This window comes from Macrotis lagotis, chromosome 5, assembly GCF_037893015.1.
Source record: "Macrotis lagotis isolate mMagLag1 chromosome 5, bilby.v1.9.chrom.fasta, whole genome shotgun sequence".
Taxonomy (NCBI): domain Eukaryota; kingdom Metazoa; phylum Chordata; class Mammalia; order Peramelemorphia; family Peramelidae; genus Macrotis; species Macrotis lagotis.
This window is the reverse complement of record NC_133662.1, coordinates 162,739,079-162,766,264: the sequence shown is the minus strand read 5'-3', so window position 1 is coordinate 162,766,264 and position 27,186 is coordinate 162,739,079. Positions and strand designations below refer to the sequence as shown.

General features: G+C 35.3%; 1 protein-coding gene across 2 annotated transcripts in view; it reads right to left on the bottom strand.

Annotated features, from left to right (window-relative positions):
* The window catches only part of SASH1 (SAM and SH3 domain containing 1), a 471,174-nt gene that overhangs the window by 81,978 nt on the left and 362,010 nt on the right, over positions 1 to 27,186 (bottom strand). For both annotated transcript variants that reach the window (XM_074187791.1, XM_074187790.1), the window contains exons 5-7: positions 10,678 to 10,718; positions 8,787 to 8,873; positions 5,978 to 6,090 (exon numbers count right to left, since the gene is read on the bottom strand). In XM_074187791.1, the coding sequence (XP_074043892.1) occupies positions 5,978 to 6,090; positions 8,787 to 8,873; positions 10,678 to 10,718 (241 nt within the window). The remainder of the gene's footprint in view (positions 1 to 5,977; positions 6,091 to 8,786; positions 8,874 to 10,677; positions 10,719 to 27,186) is intronic.

Here is a 27,186-nt window from a genome sequence, read left to right as displayed (position 1 = left end):
CAGTGAAGTCTTCCTCTGATACGCTACTGGCATATGACAACACCCTTGGGTTCAGAAAGGTTGAAATGGCAAGGTGTAGCTAATCCTACCACAGTTCGGAGACCTTGAAGCAGGGTTAGCGGCAAACTTTTCAGAGCTTCAACACTAAGAAGCTGACCAAGGCTTTTCTTTTCCTTTAAGAGGGAGAATAAAAGTGCAAGGGAGGCTCCCAAACTCTTAAAAGACTATTTACTATTGGTGTGCAAAAATTTCAATATATTTCTGTAGTACAGGAAGAAGTCAATGAAATGGAAAGAATAAGGAACACAGCAATCAAAGTATCTGAGCTGCTCTTCCTGGGTCTCAGTTTCCTATAAAATGAGGTGGTTTGATTAGATAATCCCCAACATATCCCTTCTAGTTCTCAAACTATAATCATTTTCTGTATTCATATCCTCAGTGCTAAACATAGTAACTTGCATAGAGAGATAATTATTAAATGTTTGGCAGTCAGGTGGCACATTGGATTGAGGTCTAGATATGGAATCAGGATGATTCAAGTTCAAATTCAGCCTCATGTCTTTAGAAATCATGTGACCCTGGACAAGTCATCTCAGTTTTCTCAAGTGTTAAATGGGGATTAAAAGAGCAGTGACCTCTCAGGGTCCTTATAAGGCTCAGATGAGATAATACATTTTGCAAACCTTAAAATACTGTAAAAATTTAGCTCATTGTTTTTGATTACTTGATCTAAAAATAAAGAATTAATATATATATATATATATATATATATATATATATATATATATAGTTATTATATGTGGATTTGGATGCAACATGCATCAAATTTTGTTTCATGAAAGAAAATAATGAGATATAGAAAAACATTGATAAGATAGTCCATAAAATTGAATAAGAGTTTTCTCTACCCTTAGAGGTATCATCTTTATCCTTAAACATTTTTTTTAAATTAGCAAACATTCTGGGTTTTGTGTTTTCCTTCATATTAAATCTACCTCCAGGGCTTTGAAACTTCATACTACTGAATACTGATATAGTTGTTTTGCATTTAAAATATAGCTAGTCTGACCTCCTCATTTCTTAGACCAGAAGCTAGGTCTTATATATTTATTTTTAGCTTGGAACCATCTTTGCCACATAGCATATTAAACTCCCTCACTCTCATCATCTATACAGGTCTTGAAATCCCCACATCCTTCTGTTAGTGTGAACAAGTATTACTATAGATGCCCTCCTCACTCTTCATTTTATCTTGCCCACTCGCCAGCAGTCTCTTAAAGGCACATTCCCAACACTCAACATGATAGAAATACTTCATTATTCACACATGTAGGTGATTTTGTGCTTTTATTTTATCTATCCAATTTTGTTATGAGGTTTGCCTTAACTTGGAGACTATTAAAGGAGTAGAGCCTGGGTAAAAATAATTCTTTTTGGGCAATTTCTAGTTTAATGGTATGACATATTTCTTAAATAGCAACTTCAAAATAATAATACCATCTTATGGTTGCAAAATACTTTATAGTTATGAAATTCACAGATTTTTTCAATTTTTAGAGAACTGAGTCAGCAAGCCCAGAGTTCAAATTCTTACTAGCTCTCTGCTGCTCTTAACCTCAGCCTACCTCAATTTTCTCAACTATAAAATTGGGGTAATAATAAGACCTACCTCCCAAGGTTGTTATAAGGATAAAATAAAATAATATTTGCAAAGAATTTGGCACAAAATACGTACTAAATAAGGAGTTAGGTAACAGAGTGGAGAAAGCTCTAGTCTTGAAATCAGCAAGTCTCCTCTTCATGAGTTCAAATTCAGGTTCAGACAATAGTTGGTGACCCTGTACAAGTTACCTAACTCTGTTTGCCTCATTTTTCTCACCTATGAAATGAGCTGGAGGGGAAAATGACAAACTACTACAGAATCTTTGTTTAAAAAAAACTCCTAAAAAGGGTCACAAAGAATCAGACATAACTCAATAGCAACAAAGGTACTACTGAAAGGCTGACTACACAATGGAAATAAAAAGGATAACACACACACAAAAAAGGCATTATTCATTCTCTCTTTCTGAAAGGATGCTCAACAGACAATTGACCACTAGGGAATTATTTTTATCTCTCCCCAGCAAGTCATTAAACTATCTGTTAAAGAGACTATGGAGAGGTTAAAATTTGCCATTGACAGAGGGAGTGTGAAGAATTCACAGATTCAAGCTTGGATAACTGTATTAGACCAGCTATAGACAATGTTATCCCAACCCAGAGGAAGAGAAACAAAAGCACACAAAAAACCAACCTTTCAGAATCTGATTAACATTTTATAAAAATTAACTCTAATGTATCTCTTTTCCATAATCCTAATTCTTCATACTGAAAATAACTAATCTGTAACAATAATATTCATGTCCAGTGCTAACCTGTTTGCCACTGAGGGGAGGGGGGTAGGAAGAGAGGGTGGAAGGAAATTTTGTAACTTAAAACTATACATGTACATATAGATGAAAATAAATTAATAAAAAAAAGAATTGACTGATCCTTGAACACTGATCCTTATACATTTGGGGGGGGGGGGGGCAGGGGATAACTGGTGTTAAGTGACTTGCCTAGGATCACTCTAGCTAAAAAGTGGCTTGAGAATGGACTTGAACTCAGGTCCTCTTGACTCCAGGATCAGTGTTTTATCCACTATGCTACCTCATTGCCACAAACCAGTTGTGATTTTATGAATATAGTGTACTATGTTGTAAAGCAAATAAAGAAATAAAATTCAAGTTAGAACTTTTTATATTATGAAGTAAACAATACTATTTCTTATTTTATCTAACTATATATTTCTATCCTAAGACCCTAATACCCTTAGTTTCAGGATTTTGTGGTTGTATTTTATCACAGTCTCATGGGTCCAGAAAGGACCTTAAATGTTATTTAGTCTTTTGTTATTGGTCTAAGAAGGACTGTAATAAAACTATCCTTAATCTCTTGGTTCATGTTTTACTCTCAAAAACATGGGGATTGGGGGACAACATCATTGATGATTTCTGATAGTCATTTAAAAAATTTTCCATTATACTTAATCTAAACATATTCTAGTTGTCTATTTTTTTCCTTATTTTAACCTCAACGGAGAAATGCTAATTATATCTGTAAGCTATTCAATATTTCCTCCTCTCTGGTTCCATCTCTGCTCCCCACTTATGTCTTTTTGATCACTTAGTCTTTATGCTCTAGACTCTTTTCTTCAGTAACATCTTTCTGGAGTTAGGAGGACCTGAGTTCAAGCACAGTCTCAAGATATTTAATATCTAGTGTGACCCTGGGTAAGTCACTTAACCCCAATTGCCTCCCACCAAAAAACATAACTAAATCAAATTAATTTTGAATAAAATATATTTGCTTCAGAGTTTTTAAATGTAAATGATGCAAAATTACCTCATACAAGAAGAGATTCAATAATATATTACTGAAGCAGATCAGTAAATCATATAAACTGATATTCAAGAAGGGTTCAATCCAAAATTACAATTACAATAATAATAGCTAGTATTTATATAGAGTTTTAATGTTTGCTAAGTGTTTAAGATGAAATAATAATAACAACAACGATAACAGCAATAATAGCAGCTAACATTTCTATAGCACTTACTATGTATCAGGCACTATGCTAAGCACCTTACAATTATTATCTCAATTGATTCTCAAAACAACCTTGGGAGGTTATTATCCCCATTTTACAGGTAAGAAAATGAGACAGAGACAGATTAAACTGAAGTAACTTGCTCAGGATCACGTGGCTACTATGTATCTGAGGTTGGATTTGAACTGAGATCTTTGCGATTCCACTTTATCCACTCTGCCACCTAGCTGCCTTCTAAGAAATCATTCCAAGAGGATCTTGTAGTCTGCCCATCCTACAATTGGTCAATTTGTTATGTTTTATATTTTCAATTGGGGCTTAGTTTGGGGGCAAACCCTATCTTGAATGGAGTTCACAGGTTTTTTAAAGTGCTTCAGTAATACTTTATTGAATACCATACCACCCCAATACCCAATACTCAATACCATGACATGAAAAGCCCTTAGAAAACTTTCCAAAGTACCCATCTTAGACTGTCATCCATACCCAATCATCAGGTTAAAAGGAAAAATCATTGAGTCAATCATCTAATTGTTTCATCATAAGAATGTGACTTAATGAACTTCTGCCTTAGCATATCAAATGGGTACTCAGTAGTTAACAGATTGTCTAAGAGCAACATGAACATCTAGCCTGCTTCATTTTAAATATCAGTAGCAATCAGTAATAGCTTAAATGCACCTTCCCCCCTCCCCAAAAAAATCCCTAAAGGTTTTGTTTTATTTTAGCTTAAAAACTATAGAAAAAGCATCTTTTAAACTTGGGGGGAGTCTCCAGTCAGGGTTTGTGGGGGGGACCTAGTACAACTCATATTTATAACATGATACCTCTGATACTGTTGTGATTCAATGACTATAATAATCTCAAATGAGATACTGTCTGTAAAAAAACCCTTTGCAAACTATAATGGACATATAAATGCCGGTTCAGGTTGTTGTTAGTATTATTATTATCTTGAACCACTAATTTCTGTCTTATCATGGGAGTGTCTCCATTTCTTCTGTTTATCTAGCTAAAGAACTTTCTGCCATGACAAGCAATTGTACTTTATGTTCTATGGGTTTTTTAAACCCTCCAAAGTGCTCTGTAAACTAAAGAGAGAGAGAGAGAGAGAGAGAGAGAGAGAGAGATTTATGTATTGGTTAGCTCAGTATTTCTCAAAACAAATGTGAGATGTGCAAATTTAGAGAATCTATCCCAATTATTCGTAAGGGCTATTTGTGTCTGACCTGTGGTAGAGTCTTCTGCGCTTATATTGGTCTGGTCAGTTAGAGACACACTGTAACTTTAAGTTAGCATAGTGATGTCATTTTGGTCCTCTTCCTGAGTGAAGGACAACAACTACCAGCTCAGTAGTTGATTTTTTTTTTTTATATACAGGGCATTGTGCATAGAAATTTCCTATAAGAAGTTGAAACATGGTGGTAATAGGGACAGGGATAGAGATCAGACCTGTAATTTCATCAACTTTATTGGTAGGCAGCTGGATAGCATGGTGGATAGAACATTGGGTCCTGGAGGTGGGAAGACCTGAATTTGATTTCACCATGGAGACCTAATAACTGTATAATACAGGTCAAGTCATTTAACATCGCTTAGCCTCAGGTTCTCAAATGTACAATGAAGATAATAAGACCATCTAGCTCATAGCTGTTGTGAAGATCAAATGAAATAATATTTAAACTGCTTTGCAAACTTTAAAGCACTAAAATTAATTACCACTATAACATTTAAAGAGCTTTATAAATCTTAAAACACTCTATTTTGTTAGTTATTACTGTAAATGTTAGCTATTAAATTATTATCATAGTTGAAATATTCCAGTCATATATCTGTTGCAATACCTAAATAAAATATTCACTATTATTTTGTTAAAATAGAGGTCTTGATATTTCAAATTGTTTACCACCTCAGGGAGCAGGGAGGGGAGGGAAGGAGAGAGAGAATTTGGATCTCAAAATTTAAAAAATAAATGCTAAAAATTGCTTTGATATATAACTGAAAAAATAAAATATTATTGAAAGAAAGAAAAGAGGGGTGGCTAGGTGGCACAGTGAATAGAGCACCGGCCTTGGAGTCAGGAGTACCTGGGTTCAAATCTGACCTCAGACACTTAATAATTACTTAGCCGTGTGGCCTTGGGCAAGCCACTTAACCCCATTGCCTTGAAAAATCTAAAAAAAAAAAGAGAGAAAAAAGAAAAAAAAAGAGAACACCACCAAAATATCATCAAAATAACATCTCAACCATCACAGGTCTATTCCCTTCATTATTCCAAGGTGATTTAAGATATGGTATGCCAAGTAAGAGGAAGTGTTAAGCTACTTATCTCTAATATCTTACCCTGGCAAGGGCTTCCTCAATAGTGATCATCTTTTCTTTCACCATCATCATAAGTTGAATACGTTCTTCATCACTCATTGTTATCTCACTTGCCACATAACCAACATCTTCTCCTGGATATAAGAAAAAGGAAGGGAAAAAATATGTTTGAGATAGCAAATTGCCAAAAATCCTAAATGCTAATCTCACAGCAGTAACCTTTTGAAGTGAGTGGAGTGGTCTCCCTTTGCATTGTATTAATGGGACAGTAAGGTGGCAGTATTGTGTTACAATTTAATAACAGCACATCAAACTTGGAAACAAAGTGAAGATAGAAATGAAACAAAAAAGTGATGGAAGCTTTCATAAAGAAGATCCAACATGATAGTTTCAGACTCAAAGATATAAGGAACTTTTATTTGCCAGTGGGATTATGTCTTTATAGTACCATAGAAGTAATTTTGTAGGGCTCTTTGGATTTCTTTTACTTTGCAATATATGAGACAAATTGTATCACTTGTAAAATGTTGGGAAGTCCTGGCATAATAAAAAAAAGAACTCAGTACAAGACAAATGGTAGAGCAAAAATAAAGCTTCATAAACTGTAAAATTATACTAATGAATTCTTTCAATAAAATCATAGATGACCCATTTTTATTCATTAAAAGGTATGTTTTATAAGCCTCACTTGTCCATCATCAGCAAAAATATGCATATACACACACACACACACACATACCCATATACACCCATACCTACAACATTAGCAGTTACAGTTTTACTATTTTGTGAGGATGGTAGGCATCTGGAGGGCAGAGTGATAGAACATTGGTCTTGGAGTCAGGAAAACCTCAATTTGATTTCTATCATGGACACCTACTAATGGGACAATACTGGTTAAGTCATTTAACATTGTTTAGCCTCAGTTTCTCAACTATAAAATGAGGATAATAAGACCATCTGGCTTCCGACTCAACAGTCAGAGTTGCAGCTGAAAACTCTTGTTATATTACTTCTAAAGAGCTTTCCTACATTACAGATTCCTGTCATCTGTAATATATTTGAACCATGTTAGCAAGGGCTGAACCTTTAGTCAGCATTGTGGGAAAGGATCCATCTGTGAAAGTATGCTGGCTTTAACAAACAGAGTGGGAATAAGTATGCATTGTAGTCATACATCTTTCTCCCCCTGCTCTGTCTTTCTCATATATCCTTTACTGACTTCTTATGTCATTAAGATTCTCAGCTATAGACTATCTTTGCAGAGGTAAGGTGAAAGAGTTTGGTTTAAAACTTATAGGGACAGATTCAAGCTAGAGGTTGTTCTAAATCTGCTTTCTTTCTGTTTTCCTTTGTCATTTCCATTTCACTCTCAATCAATGCACACCTATCATCAAGTTCTCTCTATTTTTCATCTATCTAAACACAGAGAGGAAATGGTGAATAGCTAATAGCATTTACTTTACTACTCATTTCACCTCTAATTGAGGAAAAAGGGGAAACTGAGAAGAGACAAGGAAATAGGATGGCTTTGTGGTGGTGGTTGTTTTCATCTATAGTGGTCTGGTAAGTTTTTGCTATTCATCTATAATGGGGTGCTTAGATCTTAGATTGATTTCTATTCTTGAATAATTCTAGGCAAGTACTATGAAGAGAAGGCTTGACGGTTCGAGTCTTCCTCCAAGTCTGGCATAAAAATGACTCCTACAAACATAAGTCAACCTCAAAAATATACCATGCCAAATACAGCCAATAAATTGAGGTGTGCTGGCCCACAAATCCATGGTGATGGTGTGAGCTTTTCCTTTCCCCTTTAGTTTATTATAGAAAAAAGAAATCTTCTGAGCAGAGAGGTATATCCAAGAGTCCTATTTGTAAGTGAAAACTCTGGGCACATAAACAGTATGTAGCTAAAATTTTCATTTGACATTAACAAAAGCTGCCCACAAGTCAGCTGTACTGGATTCTAAAAAGTAGTTTCATGTAATACTAGCAAAGCATAACATAACACCAAAATTGAATATTTACTATGGGAACGACAAGACAAAACAAAGCAAAGAACGGAGTGCCTTCACTAGGGAGGATGGGAAAATCCCCATGGTGTAAGATATTTAGATAGTTCCCAGAGACAATAAGCTACAAGTTATTCCCTTACCCAGGAAAATGTCAAAAATGCAGGTGGTCTTGTGAACCATCAGGAAAATAGCTGATTGTCTTTGAGGGTGAGCCAATACTGGGAAAATATCTAAATCTCTGAATCATCAAGAAAAATCAATTTACTTCCTTGGAGAGATCACATTTTAAAGTCTGAGGAAGTGAATTCAAGTTTCTGTTCTTCTATTTATGATCTATGGTGACTCTGGATGACTTACTATGGTCTCTCATGAAGCAGCTTAAGTGACATAGTAAATAGAACCCTGACCTAGGCTCAAACCTGGCTTGAACAGTTACTAGCTGTGTGACCATGGACAAATTGTTTAATTTCTGTTTGCCTCAGTTCCCTCAACTGCAAAATAGGGATAATAATAACCTTTCCATTTTGTTGTGAGGAACAAATGAGACAATATTTATAAAGAACTTGGCACAATGTTTGAATTAATATTCTCTAAATATTAAGAATTTCTTACCCTTTTTATCTCATTTTCCTTTGCACCAAAGATTTATAGAGTCCAAGTCTTAGAGCAGTAGCAATAAATTAAGAAGAGTTTTAACTTATTTTTGGGAGTACAAGTAATGAGTTAAACAATTCACAACATCCCATTTTAATTTATGGAATAAACTTCTCAGTGTTTGAGAGAGTAAGAAAAAAATATAGTTTATGCAATGGTACCTTTGGATGTCTGCCTCATTATTCCTTTCTGGTTCTTGCGGAAGTTCTGCCAGAAATACTTGTTTTTCTTTTTCCAATCTCCTTTTCCTAAAAGGACAAAAAATACAAGTAATAGTCACAAGTACAAGTAATAGTCACATGAAAATGAAAAGGAAGTTATTAAAATTCAAAACTTGCAAAGATTACTTTGATTCAACAAAAAATATTGTTTTTTTCCTCCCCTTAATTTTGAGATGAAAAAATACTGCTAAGTGAATACATAACAGTTTAAAGGAAATTAAAATTGTCTGGAATGAGAAAAGGTTGAGAGAGTTAAGCTGGGATATGAAGAAACATTATTTATATTTATTCACAGGAATAGATGTTCCATTCACTTAGAAATTTGTTTAGGTAATATGTCTAACTAGGTCTTAGCTGTGCTAGTTTTTTCCCCTTTCAAATTTGGCCACAGTTATTTAGACTAAACTCTAAATTAAAAAAGGAAGGGAGGGAGGGAAGAAGGGAGAGGGGGAGAGAGAGAGAGAGAAAAGGAGAGAAAAATGGGGAAAGAGAGGAGGGGAGAAATGGGAAAGGGGTAAAAGAGAAAGGGAGAGGGAAAAGAAGAAAGAAAGGAAGAAGAGAAGGGAAGAAAGGAAAGAATGAAGACCAACTTCTCTCTCTCTCTCTCTCTCTCTCTCTCACACACACACACACACACACACACACACACACACACACACACCCCCCAATGATAGGTCCCTAATTACTCCCATTGATTCCTTGGTTTTAAGTAAGTAGGGGAAACAAAAAAGATACCAGAAAAACTCACACATTTTATGGACCCACTGAGAAGACCAATTGTTTTCCCTGGTTTATGCTCCTAAGTCCTCACACATGAAATCTTAGATGGGTTTTTGATGCATGTGTCTGAGTGGGTTCAAGGAACTTATTTTCATCTATAGCACAAACAGAGATTGCTCTCAAATCTATTTGGATGACTTTGCCACTTAACTGGAGATTGGCCAATAGGATAACTACTCTGATTTGAAAAAAAAAGTAATGTTGGGTGATGGGGAAAGCTGACATCTAAGAACTGAAAACTCAGAATCCCTATCCTGTTCTACAAGTTTTGCATTAAAATTTGTGACTTCAGAATTAAAAAAAACCCACTATCCAAACATGCCATGAGAAGAAGTCAGTGTAATACCAGGTATTACTAAGAAAAATGGCAAAATGAAAAGGGAAGATGTGGGTGGTGAGAGAGTGGGTTTGAAGCAGCCTATTATTCATTCTGGGGGGGGGGGGGGATGCTACTTGGATGCTGCAGTTACATGGCATGACCAAAGCAACAAGGGGGAGGATTTCTAGCTTTGACTTTTCCATAGCCTCTGCAATCAGAGGACACAATTGCTCCATAAACTCAGAGATTACAACCTTGCTTCTGTCAGAGTCTAGACTGGCAATGACAGATAATGTGCAAGAAACAGATACTGGAGCCCCTTACCAAACTTCTCCTCTACTAGAGGCAAAATAAAAGACCCTCCTTTAAATTATAATTCATCTCTTCCTCGGAGAAGGAAACTAGAAGTTGCTTACTTAGAGGGTCCATGGTTTCAGGGGTCTTAAATATTTAAGAATATAACATGGTGGGGCAGCTTGGTGGTGCAGTGGATAGAGCACCGGCCCTGGAATCAGAAGTACCTGAGTTCAAATCCAACCTCAGACACTTAATAATTACCTGTGTGGCCTTGGGCAAGACACTTAACCCCATTGCCTTGCAAAAACTAAAAAAAAAAAAAATGAAAAAAGAATATAACATGCAATATTGTAACCATAATGGAAGTTGCCAAGATAGCCCCTGGACAAAAGCAAACATCAACAGCCAGAGTCAAAGTAAGCAAGTAGTACTGACCTATGGAGCCTTCTTCTGAATTTGATTTGTGAAGAGGAAGCCTAGGACACACACAAAAAAAAGAAAACAGGTTGATTAATAGGAGATCCTTACCCTTTGGGGAAAACGAAGAATCACACTGGTTAGTTTGCACCATCATCCATCATTTTTCCCCCTTTTGAAAATCATTGCCAAAATACAACTGTGGTCCAGGGTTTCCATGGTCAGTGAATGTTGACTGGGTACAAGGCAAAATGTTAGAGAAGGTGGTTGGGCTAGACAATATTGAAGAAGCCCTTCTAGTTCTTTTTGGATAATAATCCGAAAAAAAACCCCATAGTTATTAACCTGAAGATAATATCTGTCCATTAGAAAAAGAGAGTAAATACAAATGGAAATATCCATGAATGCAAACACTAAAAAACTATATCCTGTAAGTATAGAATCAGTGGAATTAAACAATATCTATAGAACTACAGGCATGTGCAGGCTTAAAGTGAAAGACTAAGAAAACCCAGGAAAGGAAAACATGTTAAAGAAGGGGGAATAAAGATGGACATAACACAAAGTCTTATCACACAAGATAGGAAGGAACCCATTGCATAATAACAATGACCTATCAGAAAGGGATTACAGGGAGAGATCAGGGGAAACAATACCAAATGAAGGGGGAAAGTGATGAAAACAATAAAGGATAGCATGGGTTTCAATAATGCCTCAGATGTTAGCTGGAATTCTTTAGACAGATCACTTATGCTTTCTGTGTCCCAGTTCTTTCATTACAAAAAGGGGGAGTTGGACTTGATGCCCTTTTAAGCTACCATTTAACTCTAAAATTTGGGAGCCTGTGATACTACCATGTGATGAGTCCCACTTCTTTTAAGGGACTGTTAGCTCTTCCCCATTTAAGCAAGTTGATGCCCTGCTTTGATAGCTTTTGGCTAACCCTTGGCTGAGTGCTGGGCACTATTTATAAACAGAGTCTCTAAAGGTCAGGTGGTAAGAGCAGATGACATTTCTTTGGGAAATGGAGAGGAAGAGGGCTGATATGTGAATTAAAATTTGAAACATAACCAAGGTCAACTAGGGAAAAGAGAATGAGCTAGGAATCAATCCACTAGAGAAACAATTAAAAGGTGAGCATTCTAGGATAAGTGGCTTTGGAAATTCAACTTGTTTATCCTTTTTTAATATTTTGAAATGTATAGAACTTAAAGAAACACATTTCTAGAGTCTACATTGCCTGATAATTTTTGGAGGAAACCAGGTGCTAGAGTGGATCCTTTGAGATCAGGAAGGTCTGAATTTGAATCTTGAATCTTGACTGTAGGACCATAGGAAAGTCACTACCTCAAAAAGCATCAGTTTGGTCATCTGTAAAATGGGGGTGGTAGTAGTAGTAGTAGTAGTAGTAGTAGTAGTAGTAGTAGTAGCAATAGTAACAGTAGTAGTAGTAGTAGTAGTAGTAGTAGTAGTAGTAGTAGTAGTAGTAGTAGTAGTAGTGGCAGTGATGGTAGTAGAAATAATAGTGGCAGTAGTAGAGGTGATGGTAGTAGTAGAAGTAGTAGTAGTAGTAGTAGTAGTAGTAGTAGTAGTACCACATCACTGCCATGAGGATCAAATGAGATAACATATATAAAGCATTTTCTAAGCCTTAAAACTATTATTAAAGCTAGCATTACTATACATTAAATATTTGATGTTTAAGTGCACAACAAAAATAGAATATTTTTCAAGAATACGACTAAAAATATTTTCCCAGCCCTAAGCTCTTTGGGAATCTACTAAAACAAAACAAAATGGCCTTAACATTTTAAAAAGCAAATACTGGTAACATGAGGTTGCTGGGAACAGCCAGTAGGCCAGTAAAAATCAGAAAATTCCCCCGTCACCCAATGATTGAGTTAGGGACTTCTCAAAGGTTATCATAAAATGTGTCAAGTCAGTTTATTTTTATTGGCCATGGCCAACCGAGTTGGACTACACCAGCTTATTATAGCTGTTCAAAACAAAGACTCCAAGTTTATTTTCTTACAGTCTAGAACTATCCTACAGTCTGATAGAATTGCTAAAGCAACTTTGTACAATAGCTGTCTTTAACCACTGATTTAACATGGATATTTTTATCATAGCGAAATTTTTAAAATACTTTTTTTTCTAAAAAAAGTGTTTCTTTTCTAAAAGACTACAGGTAGAACCTGGCTCAAACAATGTGCTATAATAATAATACTTAAAGACTAGGCAGAACCTGAACAGGAAATATATAATTATTGATAGTTTATTCTTGAAAGACAACATTTATACATTCTCATTATCCTTCATTTGTTTCATTGTTTGGGTGGTGGTTGTTTTCTTAACTTCCTAAGGTCTCATGCCAAAGAAAACATCTAAAAGGTTAAATGAGCATTGTATCACTATTATTATCCTAAAGAAACTGCAACTCAGGTACAACACTAACTTCTAAACTTCTAGCTATCTTACCTACCTTAAATGTTTTCACATGTATTAATGTTTCTCCCTTTCTATTTAGTTCTGCTTCTAAATTCTAATAGAAGGAATTAAGGTAGTTGAAAGATGTCACCTGCATTTCCCTGGTCTGCCAGCAGAGGACAATAGAGTTCCTTTATTCATTTGAAAACTTGGTGGAGGGGGTGAGAAATAGCAACAATTTCTCTTTTCTATCAAGTGCATAGTCTATATACTAGCCAAGCAATTATATATGCCAATATTTTATAAGCGAGTAGAACCTCTCTCATCAATTTGCAAAGGGGGAAATGACACAGTATGAAGTTTAATTTTGATTCCGTAAATTGTCCAGGCAAACAGAAGCTGGCACAGCAGTCATGTGAATTGCTATAGATTTCCTAGTTGAGACTGATTGGAAATTTAATATGGCATGAACAGAAAATCAACTGATGTGACCAAATTCTAGATTTGGACTGTACCAGGTGGAAGGGGCCATTGACTGATCCCCAAGTGAACCAAAGTTAATGCTTTGAAGAGCAGGTTCATGGGAAGCAAAACTGACCACCTAACTGTGCATCTTCCCTTCTGCCAAATGATGTGTTCTCATCCAGGACATGGAACAATGTGCCCTGGAGCCAGGTTTTCACAATACATTTTGTTCTTACTGCTTCAATAGAATAGAAAAAGTTACAGTATTATAAAGCTAGAATTTTCAGTAGCTGGGAAAGAATAATTGGCCTACTATTAAAATTTAAAAAGCAATTAAATGAGTATTTATTGAATGTCTATTATATACCAAGGACATAACTTAATATCTATGGAGAGGCCCCTCATTTCTTGTAGAGGTAGGAAATTAGAGGTAGAGGATACTGTTACCTGTTTTTCCCAAATTGTTTTTTTTGGATTTTTTTTTTAGTTTTAAAAATCTTTTTTATAAGGCATAACACACTGAGAGAGAAAAAAATGAATGTTATTTAAAAATAAATTGAACCAATAAAAAAATTTCCCAAAAAAATCTAGGTAGAATTTTATCATTAAAAAAAAATTTCCAGGGGTGACTAGGTGGCATAGTGGATAAAGCACTGGCCCTGGAGTCAGGAGTACCTGGGTTCAAATCCGATCTCAGACACTTAATAATTACCTAGCTGTGTGGCCTTGGGCAAGCCATTTAACTCCATTTGCTTTACAAAAAAAACTAAAAAAAAAATTTCCTCAGACAAATGATCTTAACTACCATAGTAATCAGTACTATTATGTGACAAGTCTTAGAATTTTAGAGCTGGAATGAACTTTGGAAATCAATTCTTTCAACCACTGTTTTTAAAAAGAGCTCAAGAAACCGAGGTTCATAGAAGTGATACTAACTTGCTCAAAACCACACAGATTGAAAAAATGGGATTAGGATTCAGGATGATAAATTGCAGATCTAGGGTTTCTTCCATTCCATCACACTGTTTCCATTTTTTTAAACCAGACTTGTATTTTTTTTTGGCATATATGATGAAAAAAACTTCCTCTATCAGTGAAGAGCCCCCCCTCTTTAATCTCAGCCATTTGCCTAAATCAGAGAAATGTTAAGTGACTTGGCCAGGGTCACAAACAATAAGTAGGAGAAACGGAACAGGAAACCCAGGTCCTCCTGACTTCTATATCAGCTAGTTTGTCTACTATGCCATACTAAGTCTTGTATCCATTTCTAAATGTATTATTTTAAAATTTTTTTTAAAATCTCCCCTAAAAATTCTTGAAGCATTTTATACAGGTAGTCCTTTCCTCAATAAAACACATAGAACCAAAACTGACAAATAATTTTTGACTTTACTTTAAGTTACAGATTCACTTATGGATCAGTAGTCACTAGATTTCACAATACTCATGAAGCCATGGAATCCAAGGCAGATCATGCTATTCAACATGTCCCTGATTAAATTTTCATCGAGGTAAAATATGCTTAAAATTAATGAAAATGACAAAGGTAAGGAGAAAAAGTGTGTGTGTGTGTGTGTGTGTGTGTGTGTGTGTGTGTGAGAGAGAGAGAGAGAGAGAGAGAGAGAGAGTGAGAGAGAGAGAGAGAGAGAGAAAGAGAGAGACAGAGACAGAGAGAGAGAGAGACAGAGAGAGAGAAAGACACAGACAGACAGGGAGGGAGAGGGTAGAAAGACTACCAGGATTATAGAAAGTGTCAATGGTAGAAAGGTAGATTGGTAGAACCAATATTGTAAAGGTTGCCATGAACAGTGTTTCTTGGATAATTATAACATCTCAGTTAAACAATCATACTATGAATTTGAGGATAATCTAATATTTTCCTGAGAACTGTGAACCAATGGCTGCTTGGTCCCTAAGGAATCCTTCAGTGTGAGCTAAGGGACTCTCAAAAAGGTGATTCTTCTGTCCTCATCAGATTGCAATTGGAACCATACATTCATGTCTGGGTATCATATTTTCAGGAGGAAACTGACAACCAGTAAAATGTGTACAATAACAGTAGGGACCAAAATCTATCCAGAAACACTAGAGTCTCCTGTCTAACTTGTATACTCATTTGGAAGCACCCTGCTTAAAATTATATTGATTAGTTTCATATAGCTTGCTTTACGAGGTAGTAGGGTCTCCAGTCTGTGATTATGCCAGTATAGGGAATCCCCCCAGCAAGAAAATTTTCTCCCATTATGCAAAATAAAAACTCATTTCAAGTCAGTTCTTTATCCACTAAAACAAAAAGTCTTAACTGGGGAGTCCATGTACCTTTAGATGGACAGGATAGATGCCAGGAGATCCTTGAACTTATATTTTTTAAAAATCATTTTTTAACTAACTTCTATAAATATTAAGCATTTCCTTCAATTATTTAAAAAATATGATATTGAGAAGTTCATTGGCTTCACTAGATGCCCAAAGGAGTTCATATTACAAAAATGGTTGAGAATCCCTGTACTTGCTCTTGTGTAGGGGCAAAGAATTAAAGGAACACCCATCAGCTGGGGAATGGTTGAACAAGTATATGAATGTGATAGACAATAAGAAATCATGAGCAGGAAAATTTCAGAAAAACCTGGAAAGACTTACATGAACTGATGCTGAGTGAAGTGAGCTGAACCAAGAGAACATTGTACATACTAATTAACAACACTGAGTAATGATAAACATACTCTTCTCAACAATACAGTGGCCAAAGAGTTCTAAAAGACTTGTGATGGAAAAAGCCAACCACATCCAGAGGGGGGAAAAAACTATGGAATGTGAATGCAGACCAAAGCATACTTTTTTCACTTTAAAAAATTTTTTTGTTTTTTGTTTCTCATGCTTTTCCCCCTTTTGTTCTGATACTTCTTTCACATGACTAATATGGAAATATGTGTAACATGATTAAACATGTATAACTTGTATCAACTTGCTTGATGTTTTGCAGAGAAGTAGGGAAGGGAGGAAGGGTAAAATTTTGGAACTTAAAATCTTTTTAAAAAAAAAGTATGTTGTTGAGAGGGCAGCTAGGTGACACAGTAGATAGAACCTGGAGTCAGGAGGACCTGAGTTCAAATACAGCCTCAGACAATTAATAATTATCTAGCTGTGGGACATTGGGAAAATCACTTTAATCCCACTGTCATAGAAAAACCAAAAAAAAATGTATGTTGAAAACTATCTTTACATGTTATTGGAAAAAATAAAATACATTTAACAGAAAAAAAAAAGACCAAACATTCTTGCCCCCTGCCCCCCCAACACACAAATCCATATACTTAAATATCCTGCCTCATACTGGAATTTGATTATTATCTCAAATTTTACATAGTATTAGCTTTGGGTTTTTTCCCTTCAAAATAAATCTATCATGGAACAAAGAAAAGCCTCACAGGAATAGAGGGATTAAAAATACACCCAAAAGTTATCTAGTCAAACCCCTCAACTTTCATTGGGGCTAGGTGGCAATAGAGGAGAGGGTATCAGATCTGGAGTCAGGAAGATTGAAGTTCAAATTTGGTCTCAGACTCTTTCTAGGTCTGTGACCCTGGGCAAGTTACTTCACTTCTATCTCAGTGTCCTCACCAACCTTCCAAGGTTGTGAGGATAAAATGAGATAATAAATGTAACAACACTTAGTAGATCACATAGTAGGCACTTGATAAATTTTTGTTCCAATCCATAGTCATATGAAAAATTGCTCTAAATCATTACTTATTAGAGAAATGCAAATTAAAGCATCTCTGAGGTGCCACCTCATACTTCTCAGACTGGTCAATATTACCAGAAAGGAAAATGATCAATGTTGGAAGGGATGTGGGAAATCTGGGACACTATTACACTGTTGGTGGAGCTGTGAACTTAACCTTTCTGGAGAGCAATTTGGAATTATGCCCAAAGGGCAACAAAAATGTGCATAACCTTTGATCCAGCAATGCTACTACTGGGTCTTTCCCTGAAGAGATTATGAAAAAGGGTAAAAACATCACTTGTTCAAAAATATTCATAGCAGCTCTATTTGTGGTGGCAAAGAATAGGAAATTAAGTGAATGTCCTTCAATTGGGGAATGACTTAACATACTGTGGTATATATGTCATAGAACACTATTGTTCTATTAGAAACCAGGAAGGATGGGAATTCAGGGAAGCATGAAAGGATTTGCATGAACTGATGCTGAGTGAGATAAACAGAACCAGAAAAACATTGTACAACCTAACAGCAACATGGGGGTGATGATGAACCCTGATGAACTTGCTCATTCCATCAGTGCAACAATGAGGGACAATTTGGGGGTATCTGTGATGGAGAATACCATCTGTATCCAGAGAAAGAATTGTGGAGCTTAAACAAAAACCAAAGACCATTACTTTTAATTTAGAAAAAAAAAAACCTGTTATCTTATTATGTAATTTTGCTATCTCTTATACTTTATTTTTTCTTCCTCAAGGATATGATTTCTCTCTCAACACATTCAACTTAGATTAATGTATACCGTGGAAACAATGTAAAGACTAACAGACTGCCTTGTGTGGTGGGTGGGGGGAGGGAAGCAAAATTAGGGGAAAAATTGTAAAACTCAAAATAAATAAAAATCTTTCTAAAAAAAAGAAGCTGTAAGGGGTGGCTAAGTATTACAGCAGATAGAGCAATGGCCCTGGAGTCAGGAGTATCTGAGTTCAAATCTGGACTCAGACACTTAATAATTGCCTAGCTGTGTGACTTTGGACAAATCACTTAACCCCATTGCCTTAAATTAAAAAAAAAATTTAAGCTGCAGTTAACAGAAATTAACATTTTTTGCATATGTTCTGTTTCACTTTGCATATGGAAATGTACTGTTTTGGTGTTCATTAAATTCAGAATAAGATAAAAAATAGTTTTAATGGCCTGGCAAACAATTATATAATTGCATAGCAAAAACAGAATAAAGAATGACATCAAAGAAACATATTAAAGAAAAAGATGTTTTGTAGTAGTTGTCAAAAAACATGCTAGAAGAAAATGCAAGCTCTAATAGGTCAGATCCTACTAGAAAGCCATATGAGGGACTTCAAACTATTTTTCTATCAGGACCAAGAGATGAATAACCACTACCACCATTTATATAGTATTTTAAGGTTTACTAAGCACTTTACATTCATCATGTCATTCTATCATCCCCCTCCCCCCCAACAAGGAGTTATATGCTATTATTTTCTGCTTTCATCATGAACAGTTTTCAAGTAAAGAACACCTTCCATCTGTTGTCTCCCCCCATTAGAACCTGAGCTCCAAAGGAGGGGCGGGTTGTCTCACTTTTCAAGGTACACAGTCCTTTGCATGTAGTTAAGTTTTTACTAAGTCTTTCCTTCTCTTCCCTTTCCTTCCTTCCCTCCCTCCCTCTCTTCTTTCCTTTCTTCCTTCTCTTTCCTTCCTTCTTTCCTCCCTCCCTTTCAGGTGTCTCATTTCACAGAGAAGTAATGGACTCAGAGTAAAAAAAAAATGGCACAATTTTTGAACATATACAATAAAGGAATTTATTTTGCTTGAACAGGCACGTTTGTTTCTTCTTTCCTTTCTTTTTTTTGGGAGGGAAGAGGAAAAAAGGAAGAGAAAATAATTTTTAATTGAAGAAAATTAACTTGAAAGACTGAGAAAGGTTAAGTGACTACTTTCTCAGGCTCACACAGATAGTGTCTGAGGCAAGTTTTGAACTCTGGTCTTTCTTTTGCTCAGTTCAACACTGTAAGCACCTAGCTACAAACTTTTCCCTCATCAGTAAACAGTCCAAAAGAAAATTAATTTTTTGGTAACATCAATTCCCAAAGCCCATGTCAGTAGAAGCAACAGGCAAAAGGACAAGATTCCAAACTTTTGAAGTATTGAAGCAATTTTAAAAATTAATGAAAAGATTCTCTGTTACTGGAAAACACTAAGTGTTCTGAAATTATTAGGTCTCAACTGTATTTCTGGAAATAAACTTCCCCATTTGTTTATTTCCTGTTACATTTTTGCTTTTGTCTCTTTCCTCTTTTACCCCAAATTACTTTATTTCTGAAAGTCACAGAACCTTCCACAAAGTGTGGAAAAAAATCTTAGCAGCCTGAAGGATATGAATGTTTTTCTCTTCTATAATTCTGTGGAAGGGATTTGATAAAAGCTGAAGACTTGACTCTTCTATTGAATTAAACAACTGTTCTTTTACCTTCATGTCTTTCAGATTCCATGCCAAAGAATTATAACCCTGCCTACTTTCACTCAGATTCTGTGATTTCCTGTAGAATCATGTCATGAAAAAATAATCCATTTTATTTGGTGCTTATAGTGTGTTGCTACTAGTGTTGCTGAATTACAGTTTGATACATTATTAAAATGTCATTTTTTTTATGCCTTAGAATACAAGTTTCCCCAACTAAGTCCTCTGCTCTTCCTTAAAAAAAAAAAAAAAGTCCTTTCTGCAGACAAAATGAAAATCAGTGAGGAAATGGACTCCAATTTATAATATTTTGTTTTATGAGAAACTATCCAGTATCTACCAGGAATATGTGTTCTGCACTGCTCCCTCTTTCATCAAGCAGAATTTTATATTTATCTGGCTCATAAGTAAACTGAAAGAGAACCAAAATATTTCCCATGGAGTTTTACCAAAGGATTTTGTCATAAATACATTAATGGAACTGTTGTGTTATGGTTATCCTCTCCCCTAAATCAGCTCATAACTCATCCAGAGCTTCTTATATTTCATTCATAGTTGTTCAAATATCCTCTCAATCAGGGATTTTTAATCTAAGTCAATATTTTTAAATGATTAATATTTAAATATAATTGGTTTCCTTTGAAATCTTATATATTTTATTTTATGCATTAAAAACAGGATTCTGATAATAGGGCCATAGCTTTCACCAGACTGCCAAAGAGGTCCATGACACAAGAAGATTAAGAATCTCTGCCCCAGGGAAGTAGAGTCAAAATGGCAGAGGAAAGGCAGGGACTTGCCCAAGCTCTCTCCCAAACCACTCCAAGTACATTTAAATAATGATTCTAAACAAATTCTAGAGTGGCAAAACTCACAAAAAGACAGCATGAAACAATTTTCCAGCCCAAGACAACTTAGAAGATCCAAGAGAATGGTCTGTTGCACTGGGATTAGAAAGGAACTGCCAGAGTGAACTGACTCCAACCATCCAGGAATAGACCATAGAGTGAAGGGATCAGTGGCAACAGTGATGATTTCTAGACCACTCAACCCAAAGATTTCTAAGGACAATTTGGAAGGTCAGCAGGAAAACTTTGCTTCACCGTAGTGAGATTGGAGCACAGGTCTTAGCAGCATAGACTCTACCCCAGGAGCAGGCCTTGGGAACCACTGAATCTGCAGCAGCAGCAGCTGCTGCTTCTGGAGCTCACAGCTCAAGGATAGTAAGATGGATAGAAGGAGATTTCAGGGGTCTCCTTGCTATCACTGACCTAGAACTCTGTTGCTTTGTCGATACTCTAAATCACAGTCTGGGGCCCCAGTCCCAGGAAGAAGAGCAGAAGCAAAACAAGGCATACTGCTTGTAGCAGAGCAGGTCCTAGGGCAGAAAGGGGGTGCTTGTGGTCACCCACAGACCAGAGCACAGTCCTAAAGAGTGGTACAAATGTCTCATTTGATCATAAGTCATTGGAAGAATTGAAAATTTGCAGGTCCTTAGAAGCATCTCTGAAAATAGCTGCAAAAACCCTCAAAAGCTTGGGACAGTGCATCCTCCAAGCTGGAAGCAGAGCCTCACCTCAACAAAGAATTAAAAATCAAGTCATAGACTGGGCAAATGAGCAAAGAAGGAAAAAAAAATCTAACCATAGACAGTTACTATGATCATATGGAAGATCAAATTATATACTCAGAAGAAGATAACAAAGTTAAAATCTACATTCAAAGCCTCCAGGAAAAATATGAATTGATCTCAATTCAATGAAGAGCTCAAAAAGGATTTTGAAAATCAAGTAAGGGAGATAAAGGAAAAACTGGAAAGAGAAATGAAAGGGATGCTGAAAAATCAGGAAAACCAAGTCAGCAGCTTGGTGAAGGAGATACCAAAAAATACTGAAAAAAATAACATCTTAAAAACCAGACTGGACCAAATGGGAAGAGCTCCAAAAAGACAATGAGGAAAAGAATGCCTTACTCTTCAAATATGAGACTCAAGTGAAGCATTTAAAAAAAAAAAAAAGGTAAACAGGAAAGGCAAATCATAAGAGACTTAATGATACTGAACTGCTTATATTCCCACATGGGAAGATGATACTGATAATTTAAGTGAACTTTCTCATCTATTAGGGCAGTTAGAAGGAGCATATATTGACAAGGCACAGGAGGGAGCTGCATGTGAAGTTATAATACATTAAAGATGGAGTTAATGAATGAGAGAGGGATGAACTGGAAGAAAGGGAGAGGTAGAATGGGAGTTATTTCAAATAAAAGAGGCAAGAAAAAACTTTTGCAAGTGAGTGGAAAAGGGGGAAAGTGAGGGGAAGTGAGTGAGCCTTACTCTCATTAGAATTAGCTCAGAGAGGAAATAACAAATACTCAATTAGATATAGAAATCTATCTTACTCTAGAGGAAAGTGGAGAAGAAAGGGATGAGAGAAAGGGGGAGGGGGGTTATAGGTGACAGAAGGGAAGGAAGAATGTAAGAGGAGGTAGTCCTATGCAAAACACTTTTGAGGAGGGAATGGATGAAAGGAGAGAGAAAATAGAATAAATGGGGATGGGGATAGAGGGAAATACAGTTAATAATAATAACTGGAGAAAAACAGTGAAATGTTTCTCAAAAATAGAGAGCTGTGTCGAATTTATAAATATATGACCCATTCCCCAAGTGATAAATGATCAAGAGATATGAAGTTTTCAAATAAGTTTATCAATGCCATCTACTTAAATCATTTTTTTAAAATGTCCTAACTCACTATTGATAGGTTGATCAGTTATGAATGACTAACCTATACTCAACAATGCTGTGACCCAAGAGAATTCAGAAGGACATTATATTGGTACCCTTTAAAAAATGGGATCATCTCTTTTACCAATAAAAGATTATGTTGTGAATGGTAAGTGTCTTCATCATAGTAAAAGTAGTTTCTCACAGACATCTGTCCTTTGCTGCAATGCCTCCTCCCCCTTTTCTTGGTTCTATGTATTTTCTTTTTTTTTTAATTTTCTTTTGTTTTTTTTTTGCAAGGCAATGGGGTTAAGTGGCTTGCCCAAGGCCACATAGCTAAGTAATTATTAAGTATCTGAGGTTGGATTTGAACTCAGGTACTCCTGACTCCAGGGCCAGTGCTCTATCCACTGCACCACCCAGACGCCCCCTATATGTTATTTTCTAAAAAAGATACTTTTATGAATAAAAATCCGCTGCTCTCTATGTAAAAAGTAGGTTAGCCAATGTACTTAAGAATTTTACTCAGCTGTACTGATAATCACTGACTCAACTTGATACTGGAGAAGAGATAAAGAAATATATCCTCTGCCTCTCAACAGAGAAATGAGGGATTACATCTACATAATGTTGTATACACTGTCAGTCACTCACTCCTCTGATTGGTTTTACTTATCTTTTTTCATTACTATAAAGGATGGTTCAATTTTTTGGTGGTTGGAATGGTGATGTATTTTTACAATGTGAAAATAAAAGGTGTCAAAAACATAAATTTGGAAAAAATTAAAATCTTTACTGCATAAGCCCAAGCAAATTAATATCCCTTTCCTCCTTCACATATCCACATGACTACTACACTAAAGCAAAACCACTTTTCACTCATTTTGCATGATTTTCTCTTTCTTGACTAGTAGAATACTATTAAAATACAAGCTTTTTGAGGGCAGGAATGACCTCACCTTTTTATTAATACTCCTAGCACTTCATACAGTGTAAAAAATGGAACAGAAAAAGAAAAACTTAATACTTGTTGATTGACTGATTCCATGTCTTTTTTTTTATCGATACCTAAATTTATGAAATTGCCCAATTCTCTAGGTTTTTTCAAAATTTTTGTTTTCTTCACAAAATTCCTCCAGCTAACTAAATCTAGAGATTCCTACAACAAACTTTCCATAAAAATTTTGAAAAAGAGTGAAGGCTATATAACTGTTTAATCATTTTCTTTAGCAATATATTATTCTTCTTACAGAATTTCTGCCTATTTTATCTTTACAAGACCTTGTTCTTGGAGGACAAGGACCTTAAGCTGACTTTAGCACAGTGTTGTGTGTTCGATTGCTATTTAATGTTGATAACTATTTCTCTTCCTCCTCCCCCCTCCCTCTCCCCTTCCCTCCCTACCTCCAGAGCTAGACTATATTTTCATTTGGCTGGGAAACTCAGGATACAATATTCTCAAAGAACATTAAACTTCCCTAGTACAGATCAGCACCTGATTTATAATTATGCCTCTACCACTGAGTGGTTATGTGACCTGCCGACAGTTACGCTTGTATGTGTCAAAGGTAAGACCCAAACCCAGGTCTTTGTTTCTATTAAAAATAACTTTTATTGACGTCATCATAATTTAGCACTGTATTCCTCTCTCTCTTCCCAAAAAGTCATTTCATAAAACAAGTTGTAAGTTTTTTAAAGACAAAAAAAAAATAGGGGTGGCTAGGTGGCGCAATAGATAGAGCACCAGCCCTGGAGTCAGGAGTACTTGAGTTCAAATCTGACCTCAGACACTTAATGATTACCTAGCTGTGTGGCCTTGAGAAAGCCACTCAACCCTATTGCCTTGTAAAAAAAAGGAAAAAAAAGAAAGAAAATAATAGCAGTACATTTAATAAGTACATTGAAAAAATCCAAAAACGTGCAATATTCAACACCTGGGAACCTTTCCCTTCCATATATCTTTATTTGTTTTCTTCTTATATTTTTGAGTAATTCTTCATCTTTTAAATTTTATTATACTTGTTTTGGATATGTGATTGTTCTTTCTATTTACATTGTTGTAGCCTATTGTTTTCTTGACCATGCTTTGTTCATGAAGACCTTTCAATGCTTCTCTGCATATAGGTTTTTTTAGCACACCAATTAAAATTCCATTATAATCATGTACCATAATTTGTTTAATCATTCCTCAACTCATGGCAACTTACTTTGTTTCCAATTCTTTACTATCACAAAAAGTATTGTTATAAATATTTTGGTGTAGTTCGAGATTTTCTTTTATTAATGGCATCAATGGGGTATAATGGAATCTCTAGAGTAATAGGCAAAATTTTATCTGTATAATTCCAAATAGTATTCCAAAACTGTTTTGTGTCAATTCACATTTTGACCAAAAATTCATCAGTGCATTCATCTTTTTTTTCATTTTTTCCAATTTAGAGGGTGTGAAGTGAATCTTCATGTTTATTTTGATTTGTATTTATCTTATTATTAGTGATTTGGATCATTACTTAATGTTAAAGGCTAGTATTTCACAATTCTTCTTTTGAGAACTCTTTGTTCATAGCTTTGATCATTTTTATGATGCATTCCAAGTCTTAACTCTAAGACCTGCATAATTAATTAGTATTTTGATTTGGATGTTATACTTGGTTAAAAAACTTCTCTGGATTTACCTATCAGTTATGTTCCATAAGCTTCTCAGTAGTAGAGCTCTCAGATTTAAAGATGTGTAAATGGCTTAATAAAAGATTACAATACAATCTAAAGTTTATTTAAAACAAAATAAATTCCCACTGATTTGGAGGAATGATTATATAAACATAAAAGAAGAATATTATTGTACTACACAAAATAACAATGGAAGTAGAGAAAATAGACTTACATGAAATGATGCAAAGTGAAATAATTAGAACTGAAGGGAAAAAATTTACAATAAAGTAAATGGAAAGAATAACCACAAAATAATAAAAAAGTGAATATTGCAAAATTACAAAGAATAAGCATGGCCCTAAAAAACAAATAAGTGAAGATATCTCCCCTCTGCTCATTTTTAGAAGTGAGACTGTCTATGGGTAAGAATTACTGCAGATATTGTCTGATTTTTTTTCAGTGTATTGATGGTTTTGGTTATTTCTTTTTCTTTTTTCTGAATAACTATCTGGGGGGGTGCTGGAAGAAATTTAGCTGATAAACAAAAATATCTATAAAATGTAATTTTAAAGAGCATCAATTTAGAGGAAAAATATCTTCTTACAATATGAATATGCACATATACAAGTGTGTATGTTCACACATTTTATATATATATATGTGTGTGTGTGTATGTATAAATATATGTATGTATATATCTACCTACACCCACACACACACACACACACACACACACACACACACACACATGAAGTGGTGAGAAAAATCCTTAAAACCAAAGTTAACATTTTCAGTCATGTCTCTAAGCATTTCTCTGTAAATTTTTTTTAAATGATAACATAAGGCTGGGAAATGTGAGAAGTGAATAGTTCTGATCATGTTCTCTATGTAGGATTACATCTAAATCTTTATAGGCATTTCTAACATTCTTAAGAAATAGAAGCATACAATTTTAATATTGATCTGAAATTTTGTTCTCAGTTCCAAATGTCACATTTTAGGAAGGGCACTGCTCAGCAAGAAAACTTCTAGAAAACAGTGCCCAGAATAAGAAGGAATCCTAAAATTATATCATGTAAGGATAGTTTGTAGGGATGTTTAATCTGGAAAAGAAAGTATTTGACTGGGGGAAGGGTAGAGGGAAAGTTGTGTCTTCAAATATTTAAAGGGTAGTTACATTGGATAGGTAATATGTTTATTCTTCTTGGTCCTAGAAAGTAGAACTAAGATTAATGGCTGGAAGGTGAAAAGAAGCAAATCGCAGCTTGATGTCAATAAAATATTTCTGATAATTAGAACTACCCCAAAGTCAAATGGGCTGCCTCAGGGGGAAATGGCTTTCCTCTCACTACATATCTTTAAGTAAAGGTTAGAATGATTATTTGTAGGATAAATTGTATAGGAGATTCTCATTTTGGAATGAATTGGTCTCTGATAGATTCTATGAGGTCTGTGAAGTCATTGATGGAGTTACTCTCTTCATTAGTTTAGGTCACAATCCATTCACTTTTTCCTCAAATTATGGCACTCCTTTCTATGTTCTTTCATAGTCCTTCACAGAGGATTGACCTAACTTGTTAGAGGGACTTATTCTAGGATGCAATTTGATTTTGCCATTGAAGTACTCAGTCTGCTAAATATATGCTATCCCTCATTTTATATATCTTGACTGTGTGACTCACTTAACTTCTCAGTGCTCAAGGATAGGTAGGTGGCACAGTGGATGGAGAATTCCACCTGGAGTCAGGAAGACTCATCTTCCTGAATTCAAATCTGACTTCAAGCATGTACTAGCTATATAACTTAACCCTGTTTACCTCAGCTTCCTCATCAGTAAAATGAATTGAAGAAGTATATGGTAAACCACTTCAGCATCTTTGCAAAGAAAACCCAAAATAGAGTCACTGAGATGACTTATCAAGTTCAAGATAATTCTCAGTGAATATAAGCTACAGAGAAGATGTTGATCTGTACTAGTCATAGGAGTTATTCCAACCAATAGTTTTTTAAACCTATGAAGTCACAGGTCCAGTTCCAATACATATT